Source organism: Populus nigra, chromosome 8, assembly GCF_951802175.1.
Source record: "Populus nigra chromosome 8, ddPopNigr1.1, whole genome shotgun sequence".
NCBI lineage: Eukaryota > Viridiplantae > Streptophyta > Magnoliopsida > Malpighiales > Salicaceae > Populus > Populus nigra.
In genome coordinates, this window is record NC_084859.1 from 1,503,682 (window position 1) to 1,518,357 (window position 14,676).

General features: G+C 29.5%; 1 protein-coding gene across 2 annotated transcripts; it reads left to right on the plus strand.

Moving 5' to 3' along the window:
• Positions 1-5,047: 5,047 nt before the first annotated feature.
• LOC133702135 (serine/threonine-protein kinase SRK2A-like) lies at positions 5,048-10,651 on the plus strand. 2 transcript variants are annotated; one of them, XM_062126372.1, is made up of 9 exons: positions 5,048-5,531; positions 5,654-5,728; positions 5,805-5,906; positions 5,983-6,036; positions 6,126-6,218; positions 6,319-6,411; positions 8,272-8,376; positions 8,461-8,559; positions 9,897-10,651. In XM_062126372.1, the coding sequence occupies exons 1-9, from the start codon at positions 5,412-5,414 to the stop codon at positions 10,227-10,229; spliced, it is 1,074 nt and encodes a 357-aa protein (XP_061982356.1). In that variant the 5' UTR covers positions 5,048-5,411; the 3' UTR covers positions 10,230-10,651. The 2 variants fall into 2 exon arrangements, with proteins under 2 accessions (XP_061982356.1, XP_061982357.1); XM_062126373.1 differs by lacking the exon at positions 5,654-5,728.
• The last annotated feature ends 4,025 nt before the right edge of the window (positions 10,652-14,676 follow it).

The following is a 14,676-nucleotide window of genomic DNA, read 5'->3' on the forward strand; positions in this document are numbered from 1 at the left end:
GCGACTGACTTGTTAACGCTTTTTTATTGGTAAGTAAACGATTTATTTAATTATTTATGTCCACAGCAATATGAATGAATATATATAATAAGTGTATATATTTTCTTTTCTTATACGCCCATCCATTCCGTAGAATTATAGTCAATAACTTGATAAATTGTCTAAGCTACGTTGTAGGCTTTTTATTTTAATTCATAAAAATAATTATTTTAATTTTTTATTTAAAAAAATTATAAATACATAAAGTTTATTTTACAGTTTATAACTAGTTACATGACCCGCACGATGTCGCGGGTCAATAGTTTTTGCATAAAAAATATTAAAAAAAAGTTAAGATTTAAAAATATTAGGTTTTTTTGCAAAACTATACCCAAAAATCTTGGGTGTGGCTACAATGTCTGACCGAAGAGTAATATTTATAATATTAATAATAACATTAAACTTGCATAACCCAAGTTTAAGTGGATCTGACTGCAATACCAGACCCATTAGTCTTTGATGTGGATCTGGCTGCAACGTCGTGTTATAAAAGTGTGTTAATTAAATAGATTAATTAAAAAGAAAAAAAAACAAAGAAAAAAAACCAAAAGGAAGAAAAAAATCAATGAAGAAAAAGAAAAAAAATATGAATTAACCGAGTTAACCCTTCAAACTAGGTTAAGCCGTCAAACCTTGGATTCGTGTCGTGAAAGTTTGATAACTAAATAGAAAAAAAAATTGACAGGTTAACACAAAATTAACTGGGCTAACCCGTCAAACCCGAGATCCATGTCATGAAAGTTTGATAACTAAATTAAACGAAAAAAATTAATTAAAAAGAAAAAAAAACAAACAAAAAGGCATTAGCCTTTTCACTGTGGACTCAGTATGCAGTCTACAATTAGAGACATAAAAACAGTAAAAAAGCAAAAAGAAAAAAAACTAAAAGCATCAGTCAATAAGTAAATAGAAAAAAATTTAATATTGATGAACTAAATTAAATAAAAAAATATTAAATAAAAAGAAACAACAAAAAAAAACTTATAAGAAGAAAAAAACTAAAGAAAAAAAATCTAAATTAACTGGGTTAACCCGTCAAACTGGAGATCCGTGTCATGAAAGTTTGATAACTAAATAAAAAAGATTTAATATCAACAAACTAAATAAAAAAATTAATTAAAAAGAAAAAAGAGAAGACATCAGCCTTTTCACCGTGGATTGTACTGTGCAGTCCACGGTGAAAGGCATAAAAAAAACAAAAAAAAATAAAAACTAAAGGTTTCATCATTTTTTACTGTGGACTACTTATAATATTAAAAGATGAAATTGGAAGAACAAAACTAATGAGAAAAAAGAAAAAAAATCTGAATCAACCGGGTTAACCTGTCAAACCTGAAATTCGTATCATAAAAGTATGATAACTAAATAGAAAAAAGATTTATTATTAATGAAATAAATTTTAAAAAAAAAGATTAATTAAAAAGGAAAAAGCAAAGAGAAAAAAAAACCTACAGGAAGAAAAAAAAAACTAATCAAGAAAAGGGAAAAAAATCTGAATAAACTGAGTTAACCCGTCAAACCTGAGATCCATGTCATGAAAGTCTGATAATTAAATAGAAAAAATTTAATATTAAGAAACTAAATTAAAAAAAAAGACAAAAAAAAAACTAAAGGCATCAACTTTTTCACTGTGGACTATACTATGCAATCCACAGTAAAAGGCTTAAAAAGGAAAAGAGAAAAAAAAAACAAAGGCACGCGCCACGGGTTAAATTTTTTTTCTTGCATAAAAATATCAAAAAATGCTAAGATTTAAGAATGTTAGGTCTTTCTGCAAAGATATACCCAAAAGCCTTTAGTTTAGTTGCAACGTTTGACCCAAGAGTAATATTTATAATATTAATAATAATATTAAACTTACATGACTCAAGTTTAAGTGAGTCTGGCTGCAACACCGGACCCAAGAGCCTTGAATGTGAGTTTGGCTGCAAGGTCGTGTCATAAAAGTGTGATAATTAAATAGATTAGTTAAAAAAAACAAAGAAAAAAAATCAACAGGAAGAGAAAAATTAATGAAGAAAAAGAAAAGAATCTGAATTAACTAGGTTAACCCTTCAAACCAGGTTAACCCGTCAAATCTGGAATTCGCGTCATGAAAGTTTGATAACTAAATATAAAAACAAATTGACAGGTTAACCCGTCAAGCCCAGGATACGTGTCATGAAAGTCTGATAATTAGATAGAAAGAAATTTAACATTAAAAAACTAAACTAAATGAAAAAAAATAATTAAAAAGAAAAAAAGCAAAAAACAAATTCCGGGTTAACTCTTCAAACTTTAAAAAAAGCAAAAAAAAAAATTCGGGTTAACTCGTCAAACCAGGTTAACCCGTCAAACTCGAGATCCGTTTCATGAAAGTTTGATAACTAAAAAAAAAAATAACATTAACAAATTAAATTAAACAAAAAAAATTCATAAAAAAAAACACAAAGAAAAAAAGCAAAAAAAAAAAACCCTTAAAGGCATAAAAAGCAAAAAAGCAAAAAAAACAGCTTTGCGTTTCGCGCACAGTGAAACACCGAACAATTTTAGCATATGTTATTAATTAAAAAGAAAAAAAGTAAAAAAAAATAAATTCAAGTTAACTCGTCAAATCAGGTTAACCTGTCAAACTCGGGATCCGTGTTATGAAAATCTGATAACTAAATAAAAAAAATTAACATTAACAAACTAAATTAAACAAAAAAAGTTCATCAAAAGAAAAAAAACACAAAGAAAAAAGAAAAAAAAACCATAAAGGCATATAAAAAGAAAAAAAAAAAAAGGAATACCGCTCAGCGTTTCACTATGGACTTGCACAGTGAAACACTGAGCAGTTTTAGTTTATTCTTGATAATAAAAAATAAACTAAAACAGAAGAGATTTCACACACTCACGCTGCATTGAAGAGTGGATTGGTGTTTTTTTTTTTCTCTTTGACTTTTGTTTTCATCAATAGAATCCTTTATTTGCAAAGTTAATAACCAATTGTATTTGTTGTCTATGAACAAAATTGAATAAAGGAGGATTAACATAAAAAAAACACTAAAAATAGGTGTGTGTTTAAAGTTGGTGCAAGAGTTACAGTTTAGTCCTCCAAATTTAACAATTAGATCTGTCATGTCCCTTGTGTTTTTCTAAATTCAATTTCGATACAAAACTTTATTTTTTATAGTTTTCAAGTCCCTGGTTTTGTAAGGAGATAAAAGGTTTTGTCGAAATTCAGCATAGAGAAAAAGTCATTATTTTTACATATTCCGACTATAAAATTGGTTTATCTTAGTATCCATATGTTCCATTTGAAGAAATTAGTTTTATTATAGTTTTTTGAAATCTTAACATTATATATATAAAAAAATAGATCGAGGTCATGAAAGAAAAATCTAATTCAATTTGATTTTGTGTTTTAAGATTACTTTCGGGGCTTTTTAGAATGATAAATTGATTTATAGGTGTTTTGAGGGTGTTTTTTAGATGTTGTTTGGTTAAAATAGGTTTTTAGAGGGGGATGGATCTACCTTATTTTAGATGTTGTTTTTTAATGCATTTTTTTTCCTTTAATGTTTTTTTTAAATGTAATTTAACATTTTGTTATCATTAATTTTTATCTTGAACTTGAAATAAAAAAAATGCAATTTTATCTTTTTTTGCCATTTAGCTTAAAAAATTATGACAAGTTAAGATCATGCCCATACCCTATATTGTAAATTTTATCGGTTAAATCAAGTTGATCGTATAATTTATTTTTTAAATGTCATTTACAATTCTTTTATAATTCTTAAATTTACTTCTATATTAAATTCAATATATGGTCAATTAAGACCCGTTCAAAGCCTAGCCATGAAGAGGATAAAGGAAGGAAAGGAAAAGAGATAAATTATTTAACTAAGCTAACTCATTGTGCTTGTGTTCATTACTCAGATTGTAGATTTCACATATTAACTAGGATTAATATAATATGCTATCTTTTCATTTCACTCTCTTAATTTTTTATATTAAATCCCTTGGCAGCTTGTTGTATCACTTTTTAACTATGATCAAGCAAGGTTAAAACGATAGTTTTGTGAATTATTTTTTTAACTAAATCATCATATGAATAGACTAACCAAGTTGCTCTTGGTTCACTAGGTTAAAAAATTCACATTGAATTTTTTTTATTTATTAATATTTATAGTGATTGATTAATTTTGTATGATAAATCAATCGCGTTTTTAATTCTCATTTCAAATATTTATTTGCATGCATTAAAAATAAACAACATTTATATTTTTTAATGTAATTATTAGTTTTTTAGCCAACCCTGTTGAAACGCGGGCTAAAAGCTAGAAACATATTAAAGGTTAAATTAAAACCTTTGAACTAATTTTTTATTTGACCAACTAACCGGTATTGACATATAAATTTAATTTTTTTTATAAAAAAAACCTTTAAACTACTCTTAAAATATTCTAAATAATTTATTTCAATAGCCTTGGGTTATTCAAGCTACTCTTGAAGTATTATAAACATAAATGCTAATTAATTGTTTTATACTTGGTTTTTTTTTATTTTTTATAGAAAAATTTTAAAATACCCTTGAAGTATCCTAAATAATTTTTTCAATAATCCCGGGTCTAGCAACCAAGTCAGATCCAATAGTCATATGTCAGGTGGTCATGCATTAACCCAATACGCGCCAATAATTTTTGGAATAAAAAACAAAAAACACAACGCTTCATGATCTTCTAAATATCTATAATACGGTACACAGTGCAAACATTTAAGTACCAATAATAATTTTCCAACAATTTCTCATATTAAAGGAATGTTCGAGAACATAATGCAAATCACATTCTCTTAAAATTTAATTTTTTTATTTAAAATAATTTTTTTATATTTTTTTATTATTTTAATATATTTATATCAAAAATAATTTTTTTATTTTAATATATTTTTAAATAAATAACACTGTAAACTACTATCATTGTCACAATCCCAAAACACGAATCTCACACGCTAAAAAGATTCTCTAAACAAGAAAAAAAAAACCACCATAACACTGAGGGTACACAGAAAGATATTCCATTTCCAAATACACGTTCCCTCTCTCTCTCACTGAACACACCAAAAAAAGCAAAAAGGAGCTACGCAGTTTACAGATTCCTCGTACTATTTATTATCCTCTTTCAATTTAAGTTTCTTTCAAATTTCACCCTCAGATTATTTACTTTCCTTCAAATCTCTCCCTCCGCCGCCGCCGCCCCGCTCTCTCTCGCTCTCTTCCCCCGCAGTGTATAGTTTTAGTTTCTGTAAAGGAATTGAAGGTATAATTAATTGAGTTGAATTTTTAGGGTTTTTATAATTGTCAAACAATTAATAGCAGAAAATTAAGGAAAAAAGAAAAGAAAAAGGAAATGGAGAATTACGAGCTGGTGAAAGACATAGGATCTGGTAATTTTGGAGTGGCAAGGCTGATGAGGCACAAACAAACCAGAGAACTGGTTGCCATGAAATACATCGAGCGCGGCCGCAAGGTAAGTAAAACAAAATCAAATAAATAAAAACATTTTTTGTTTTTTATTTTATTTTTAATAACAATTAGAGTGTAAGTGTAATGTTAGCTGCGGCCTAATTGAGATTTGATTTTGGTGATTAGATTGATGAGAATGTGGCAAGAGAGATTATCAATCACAAATCGCTTCGCCATCCTAACATAATTCGGTTTAGAGAGGTTTTTTTTTTAAATAATTTTTTGTTAAATTTTATTTCGGTGCTTTTTGTTCAAGGATTTTTTATTTTTTTTGCAGGTGGTGTTGACGCCAACTCATCTTGCTATCGTGATGGAGTATGCTGCCGGAGGAGAGCTGTTCGAGCGGATTTGCAATGCTGGACGATTCAGCGAAGACGAGGTTTTTTATTTTTTTTATTTTTTTTTGTTATTAAATAAAAAATGCTGAATAAGTTTGATTTTTTATTTATTTTCAGGCGAGGTATTTTTTTCAGCAGCTTATTTCTGGAGTTAGTTACTGCCACTCTATGGTAAAAGCAAAGTATTATAATTTATTTAGAGGTTTCGGTTGCTGATAGAGTTTTGGTTGGTTATTTATTTTAATTTTAATGATTGGCAGCAAATATGCCATAGAGATTTGAAGCTGGAAAATACGTTGTTGGATGGAAGCCCAGCACCGCAGTTGAAAATATGTGATTTTGGTTATTCTAAGGTGGTTTGAGAAAGCCAATTGTTACCATTTTATGTTTTTGTTTTGGTTTATTTGTGGTGTTTGTGAAATTTTTATCTTCTTATCCGTGTTATTTGTGTAGTCGTCTTTGCTGCATTCGAGACCCAAATCTACAGTTGGTACTCCAGCTTATATTGCTCCGGAGGTTCTTTCTCGGAGAGAATATGATGGCAAGGTAAGACTTGGATTATTCTTCATGTATTTGTTTTCCTCTTAAGTACGGACAATTTCTTTGATACAACACCACTGCTAGTTCGCCTTCACCTATTAAAGCACTAACACCCAAACCAGGAAAGAACAATAATCTGAGATCATTGGTTGAACAGCTTCTATATTTGTTTGAACTTTTACTTTGATTCAAGTGAAAATGGACATATTAGATTGTAGTCAGTGAATTGGAGAAGATTTTATCCTGAAATGCCTTCTCTGCATCCACTGATAGTTTGCACACAAGCATATATCATAAAAAATTAGCTGTTTGTTCACATTAATGTTTGACTATGTCATCCTCAGGAATGCTCAAGACCATTGCAGTTGCATTTCTTTTTGCTTTGCTTCAATTGTTTTCTTTGCAATATCAACAGGACAAATTTGCATGTTAATGATTTGAGTTTTTCATGTTTTGAATGAAACATTGTTGTTCTATGTTATGCCCTTAGGGAAAAATACATATATCTAAGTTGGATGGAGTTGACTTTTTGAAGCTGCATATTTTGCTCAGGAATTTAGACTTTGTCTTAAGGATTGCTGTTTAGGGTTCAAGCAGAGAAGAATTTCATGGACATTTGAATGTATTTACCTATTTGGAACTTCATATCATTTATCATCAGGATATTTGTGTGTGTGTGTGTGTGGTATCACCATCTGAAAGTTATGATTTAAATAAGCAGCTTTCCTACAGAGAACATTATGATTGGTTTACACTCCTCTCTTTGTACTTTGTTATATGGTAAACCAGCTGCTCCTCAGGTTGTAAATTTGAACCTAATCATGTTTAGATTTAAGCTTTAGAGACTTGAGCTATCAGTTCTCAATGAAACTTGTTTCAGCCACTTGCCAATGTTTCGGTTTCTAGCCACAGTTGAGTTCAGATGGATTATTTGTTTGTTAGTTCATCAAAAGAGCGAAACACTGACAGTTGCAAGAAGACTGTGAACCAAATAAAATTGAGATTAAGGCTACAACTGGCAGATCTAATCTTTAGATGGTTTTCTGTGATTTCTTCTATATACACATATTGTCTGAAACTGAATACTCACAGGTACAGGTGAAAAGAAGTGAAGAAAAACCTTAAAAACCTGATCCCCAACCTGTGGTTTCAGGAGCAATAAACTGGCCTAAGAGTCTGATTTATTCTGTATTAAATGTCTGAGTATTTTAGGTGAACCAATCTCAAGGAAATTTCAACTTGGTCGTTAAGATGGCTTGATATTTTGTAATTGCCAACAATTTACTTCCAATGACAGCCTTAAAAATCCCCAAACAGATTGTGAAATCCCAATCTTAAATGTAAAAGGAAAAGGACCCTAACTGCTCTACGTCCCTAGTCAACCCTTTCCATTTAGAACCCAAAGCTGGATTTTGCTTGCCAATACTCTATGACCTATGCTGCAAGGCTATAGTTATCATCCCTATGGCTTGTCAGAATAGCATACACCTCTGTGTTTCTCTTGCGTCTTTCAGGTTTCTAGTTGAAGTTGTACTTCTGTCATTTTTTCTCTTCTCTGTCTTATTTCAATTTCATTTTTACTTTTAGTTGTCGACCATTGTGAAAGGCAAGCTTCAGTATTGTATAAACAATGAAGACTCAGAAAAAAATTGTCCATGTCAATCAGAACTTTGTTTTCCTTCTTCAGTTAAATATTACATGTTTGCATGTGATATGTAGTAAATAAACATGCTTAAACTTCATCCGTGACCTGGAAAGAACCAAGACATGCAGATTTAAGATCTGAATATTTAGAAGGTCTTCTTAGCGGACATGAATATGTCTCACTTCGCAGGTTTGTTATAATTTTCATTTCTGCTTGTCCAGTTGGCGGATGTCTGGTCTTGTGGGGTGACTCTGTATGTTATGCTGGTGGGAGCATATCCGTTCGAAGATCATGAGGACCCAAAGAATTTCAGGAAAACAATCAATGTATTATATTCCTTTGCATCTCTCTTCTATTCAAATTATCCTTTATTTTTCACTGTCCATGAATTTTTTATTGTTTATCTGCAGAGGATAATGGCAGTTCAATACAAGATCCCTGACTATGTCCACATATCTCAAGATTGCAGACATCTCCTCTCTCACATATTTGTTGCAAATCCGTCCCGGGTATGCATGAACAAACCTTGTCTAAGAACAACAATCAACTTATATTATGAAGGAAACATTGCACTGCTATGCGTTGGTAGATGTCCTTTCATTGATTTACACATCATGAGTATTATATTGGGAAATTAGTATTTCTTTGGATTTCCTTTTCGTGTATTGCTGTTCTGATAGAGTATTTTGATATAAGCCTACTTTTTGTTGCATTCATTGCTGTTTAGATGTGGTACTTTTAATCTTGTTTCACCCTCTATAACATGTCCACTTACCATCTAATTCTGCTGCATAATTGTTGCTATTGATGCTATTTCTTCTCATCACCCCTGTAGTAGTTTTAAATTTGTGAATCTTTGGCTTTTCTGCTTTTCTTTTTTGTTAGAATTTTGTATCGGAGACCAGGAAGACTGAACTAGGGATTCTTCTTTCAGTGCTTGTTGATGCTTTTATTTTTCCTTTTGTCATATAGGGTGCCATGGGTAAGTGCATGCTATTAGATTTATCAGTCCAAACTTCAGCTAGTAATTTGGAGTGCAACTTTTATTATTGGATCTTATGAATAAATTTAATACATGCCAATTGTTTTACTAGGGAATTTGGATACATGTTCTTTTGAACATATCAAGAACCCTCATAGCACATGTATAGAATTGTTTCAGGTCATAGTTTGTTTTTATGCTGGTACCTGTTCAATAGTTGTAAAGTCACTATGTGTTGTCTCAAGAAACTTGAAATTGTATTCCACACACACTCAGAATGAGAGAAACTAATGGACCCCAAAATAAGTAAATAGTCAAGGAAAAGGAATGAATGATTGTTCGGTTGATATGATAAAAGGATATTGAGTATGCATCATTTTGTGAAGAGAGAAAATAAGCTTGTTCATGAATGATTCAGGGTCCATTGAACCCATGAGTTCTTGTCTGTGCAAGCTTGTGGATGTCCATTAAGCACTATGAGAAAAAATTGTTCCCCCCTATTGAAAGCTAAGGGTGTAGAAAATCTTTAGAAAACAATGATTGAATTTGTTTATTGATAGAGTTAATTTAAAACCATTCTTGAGGCCTCAGCTCTCTTTCTATCGGGGATGCAGAAAATTGTAAAAATAATGCTTTTATGGTTTATTTATAGTCCGTAGATCATGTGTGTTCTTGTTTCTCAACATGTGTCTTAAGTGATGTCTACATCAGTGATGGTTTCCTTCAGGATGTGCAAAAGCAACATAGTAGCTCACAGCCTTTGATCATCCATCGTTATCATTTCATGTTCTGTTTTTATCACTTTCTTTGTAATGACTGCCGTAACTGAGCATCTAAGTTTCTAAACCATGCGTGATCTTACAGAGGATCACCATTAAAGAAATTAAGAGCCATCCATGGTTCTTGAAGAACTTGCCAAGGGAACTGACAGAAGCAGCTCAGGCCATGTACTACAGGAGAGAAAATCCGACCTTTTCTCTTCAAAGTGTTGAAGAAATCATGAAGATCGTGGAAGAGGCAAGAATTCCCCCACCAGTATCCAGATCTATTGGAGGCTTTGGCTGGGAAGGAGAAGAAGATGGTGACATGAAGGAAGATGATGCAGAGGCTCATGAAGAAAAAATCGATAACGGGGAAGATGAGTATGAGAAGAGAGTTAAGGAGGCACAAGCAAGTGGGGAGTTTCATGTGAGTTAAGATCCATCCTCTCTTCCTTGCACATTCACGGTCTTAACCTCATCCTTTGGATATTTATAGGATCCTTTGAAGCTTTGTGTAAAACTGTGTGTCAGTGAGCTGGTCCTGAATATATGTTTGTGAATCCTAGCTTACCGGTTAGGATGGGTGTGAAATTATTGAAATTAGAGTCATCATCGGAGTCATAAACTTTGAATTCAACTGTGTTGAGCAGGAAGGACGTCTAGCTGTTTAGATCCTTGAATTAGGAGGAGGTTCTGGAATACCTATCAGAGTTATTTATACAAATTATGGTTTTTGTTTGAAAGGGTTAATATGATTAGTGTGACAAATTATGGGCTTTGTAAGGATGTCTCTTTAAGTATCATGTACATTACTACTACCATTACTAAATATACTAAAAGAACTAAGTTTGGTGGTTACCGTAACCTTTTTTTCTCTTCAGTTTGTCTTTTTTTACTGAATTCCCTTTTAGTATAAGCTCATGAGATGGTTTGAAATTGTGAAAGAAAGTCAAAATTAAAATTCCTTCATCCATTTCAATTCCTTTTGTTTTTGAAATTTTTATTGTAGTCTTCAGGTTCCTTTTCAATTCCTGAGTTTCAAAAAAATGAGGGAAACCTGTCATAAAATAACAAAGGAGAGAGAGTGGTCGACTAATTATATTTTAACAACAAAAAAGCTAGATTTTGGTGCCCATATGGTCTATTAGATAAGATAAATTTCTTAGAGGTGTTTTTAGTCTATTATCTTGCTTGAAAAGCGAGGTCAGGGTTGGGAGATGATTTTTTTTAATTTGATTTTATATTTTTAAATAATTTTATTAGTGTTTTGAGTTGCCAGCTTGATTTATTGATATTATAATAATGCTTATTAGGTTTTTTTTATGTGAAAATAAGTTAAAAAATAAATTTTATCATTAGAAAAATCCCGAGTCAATTTTTTAACCATTAGACAACATTTTCTGTTTTTATTTTATTTTTTAAAAAATGGGTGTACAGTATACACCAAAAAAACCGAAAAAATAAATGGGTAACCTATTGCTCATTCGCATCTTTTACACAAAAAAAGAAAAGAAGAAGCTAGGTACATGAATATAGTCTTGTAGCCCCATGGCCATTTTTTTAAATGAATCAGGTGCGTTGGGTCATTTAAGTCAATGGTTTATTAAGTTATTCTTTTTTTTTTCAATTAAAATAAATAACTTCAAAACATACTAAAAATAATATATTATAGTATTTTGAAAAGATTGTTGAGTTTTTTGTGCAATCCTTTGTGATTTCTTTGGTTTTTCATGAAATTTTGTTTTTTAGATTTTTTACACATTTTTTTAAAATTATTATATGATTAAATAAAAAAAAGTTTTAGTATATTATTCTTATATTTTTTAATATATTCACGGAATAGCAATGAAACAATTAAATTTTATTATTAAATTTTATTTTTATGATTCTATTAATTTTTTGCTTCAGTAAATAAACTTTTTGATAAATAAATTGTCAAAAAAAGGATAGCATTAAGTTGCCTTTTTTTTTATATTGTTTTTCGGTTTTTTTAGAGTTTATTGGATATTAATTCTAATCACCTTGGTTTCTATTAAATTAAGTACATTGTTATAAAAAAGTTATAATTTTTTGTTGGGAAAAATAAATTATACTAACAAATTACTTTTCTATAAAATTTAAATTATTAATTTTCTTATAAAAAAATCATTGACATAAATGTAATAAAAAATAATAATAATTAGATATCATGATTTGTATTTATCTCTTAGTTTCTTAATTTAATATTTGATTTGGGTCATTCCTTTTGGTCGTTATTTGATTTGTGCATCATATATGTCGTAGTTAAAAAATCTAAATTGACATATTAGGTTGACTTGAAACTTCATAATGGATCAAATTCTTCATGGAGCTATAAATAAATATTAGATGCTTGCATCTCATTCTAACTAGACTGTCGTTATATTGACCTCAAATAGAGCTAGGGGTAAGTAAAAAAACTGAATAACTGATTAAATCAAAAAAACAAATAAAAAAACCGAACCGGAAAAAAAACCGAATTAACCGATTGAAAAATCACAAAAAAAATCCAGTTCGGTTCGGTTTTGATTTTTAAAATCTGAAACCGATTGAACCGAACTGAACCGAACCGGTTCAACCAAGCCAACATTTTTTTTAAAAAAAAAGTATAAATAAGACTTTTTTCGAAACCCTAAACCTAAAGTAACATTCTAATGAGTAAAGATAGCCGCCCCCTCCCCTTAGTTTGCTCTCTGCGTCTCTCACTCTCTCTTCTCTCTCATTTTCCTCTGTACTCTACAATTCATATCGCACAATTTTTAAGAATTGTTAAGCTACTACTTCTCCATGCTTATCTGTCCTCCTATCAAAGGCACACCTTTCTTCACTTGATTTTAATTTTTTAGTTTAACCACGCCTCTTTTTATCTTTTCTTTTGCTTTTAACTTTGTAATTGCTATATAATTTTTCATACCCATGTAACCGAAGAAGATTGTTATGTCAAACCAGTGAAAGGTTTTTCTGTGATTTTCTTGATGTTGGTCTCGTGAGGACAACAACTGGACATTGGGTTTGGTTATTTATTGAAGAAATCGAGTATAAAAACACCACACACTTAATAGATGATGTGGATCTATGTAAAAATTTGTAATTAGTTTCTGATTGTTTTGGTTTTACATTTGAATAATTCATATCTTTTGATCTTAATTTTTTTTTTTCCAGTCAAATGACTTCTTTTCTTTCCTTTTATTTTGTGTATTTTTTGTGCAAAGATTAAATTTTGAGCAAGGATCTAACAAAAAAAAACTAGGGTTGGATTTCTGGATATTCCTAACTGGTTTAGCTTGTTGAGAAAGCCAATATTTCTCTCGTAAGCACAAAGCTATGAAAATGAAAATAAGACGAACTGGTTAAAACGGTTTGGAAGGAAAAAAAAACGGATCGAACCGAACCGAACATGGTCGGTTTGAATCGGTTTTCGGTTTGGTTCGATTCAAAAACTTGAAAAATAATAATTTCAGTTTGGTTATTTATTTTGATCCAAAACCGGATCGAACCAAAAATACACACCCCTAAATAGAGCTTCCAAATGCGACCCGCTTTGAAGTGCGTCATGTTATGTGGTTACATGGTGTTGTAATTGACTTGAGCAGAAGATATATTTTCATTTCTCACTTTATTATAATGAGATGATGGTAAAATTACTATATACACTTTATGATTATTTTTTTTAATTTATTGAAATTTTACCAATTAAAAACATCTAAACTCATATAAATAGTTCAATTGTTTAAGCACTTGTCAATTTAACAAGACAATAATATTAACCACGATGTTTAAATCATGAAAACGTGAGAGAAATTATGTTTTAAAATGTTTTTTTACTTGTAAATATATTAAAATAATATTTTTTATTTTTAAAATTTATTTTTTATATCAGCATATTAAAATAATTCAAAACCATTAAAAAAATTAATTTAAAATAAATAAAAATAAAATTTTAATGAAAAATTAAATAGCTTCAATGAAATACACAAGAGAGATAAACATGGATATCTTTTATACACTTAATTATATCTAAACTTTGAAATGTTATTTGGGTCACGGGTGGGATGTGTTTGAAAAGAATATTATTATGTCTCAAAAATATTTGTTGAATAACATTCCTTGTATAAGTATCAAGTTTTTTAGATCAAGATTAGTCTTGTTTCACCGTAGAATCAAACTATTTAAAAAAAAAATAATCAAGTGTTAAAATAGAGTTAAAAAATATTAATATTGGTTAACCTAAGTTAACATAAAAAATTATAATCACGTTAATCAGGATTGAGTTAATTTGAAATATCTTGTCAAACATGTGATTCAAATCATGAAAGTAGAATAACTTGATAAAAAAATAAGCTTTTTTTTTTAAAAAAATATATATTAACTTTCCAAACTTAAAACCCAAGTTATTAGAATTTTTATTCTACTAAATGATTAAAAAAATGATGATCAAAATTGAAAAATAAATTTTATATTTGATTGAAGGAGAAAATTAAAATTAAAAATAAATTTAGTTAAAAGACAAAAAAATCAAAAGAATAATAATTAAAATTGGCATAAAAAACAAACAAAAAATGGTTTAATTAAAAGGTGAAATTAAAAAGAATAATAACTCTTACAAAAAGATTAAGAAAAAATTAAAAATCAAAATGATAAGGACCGAATTAAAAAACATAATATCATCAATTTGAATTAAAAGTTGAAATTAAAAACCAATGGAACTTTTACAAAAAAAAAATGGAGGAAAAAAAATCCAAAAAATAAGGATGGAATTAGAAAATCTAATATTTAATAAATTGTGATTGGAGAATAAAATTAGAAATAATAAACCATCTATAAAAGAATCAAAATAAAAAATTTGAAACGGGAAGAGACATAAG

What these genes read in the sequence shown, in the direction of transcription:
- LOC133702135 (XM_062126372.1), top strand. Translation starts at nt 5,412, where the DNA reads ATGGAGAATTACGAGCTGGTGAAAGACATAGGATCTGGTAATTTTGGA. An exon ending in TTAGTTACTGCCACTCTATG is followed by an intron (nt 6,037 to 6,125) that starts GTAAAAGCAAAG and finishes AATGATTGGCAG; the next exon opens with CAAATATGCCATAGAGATTT. An exon ending in ATTTCAGGAAAACAATCAAT is followed by an intron (nt 8,377 to 8,460) that starts GTATTATATTCC and finishes GTTTATCTGCAG; the next exon opens with AGGATAATGGCAGTTCAATA.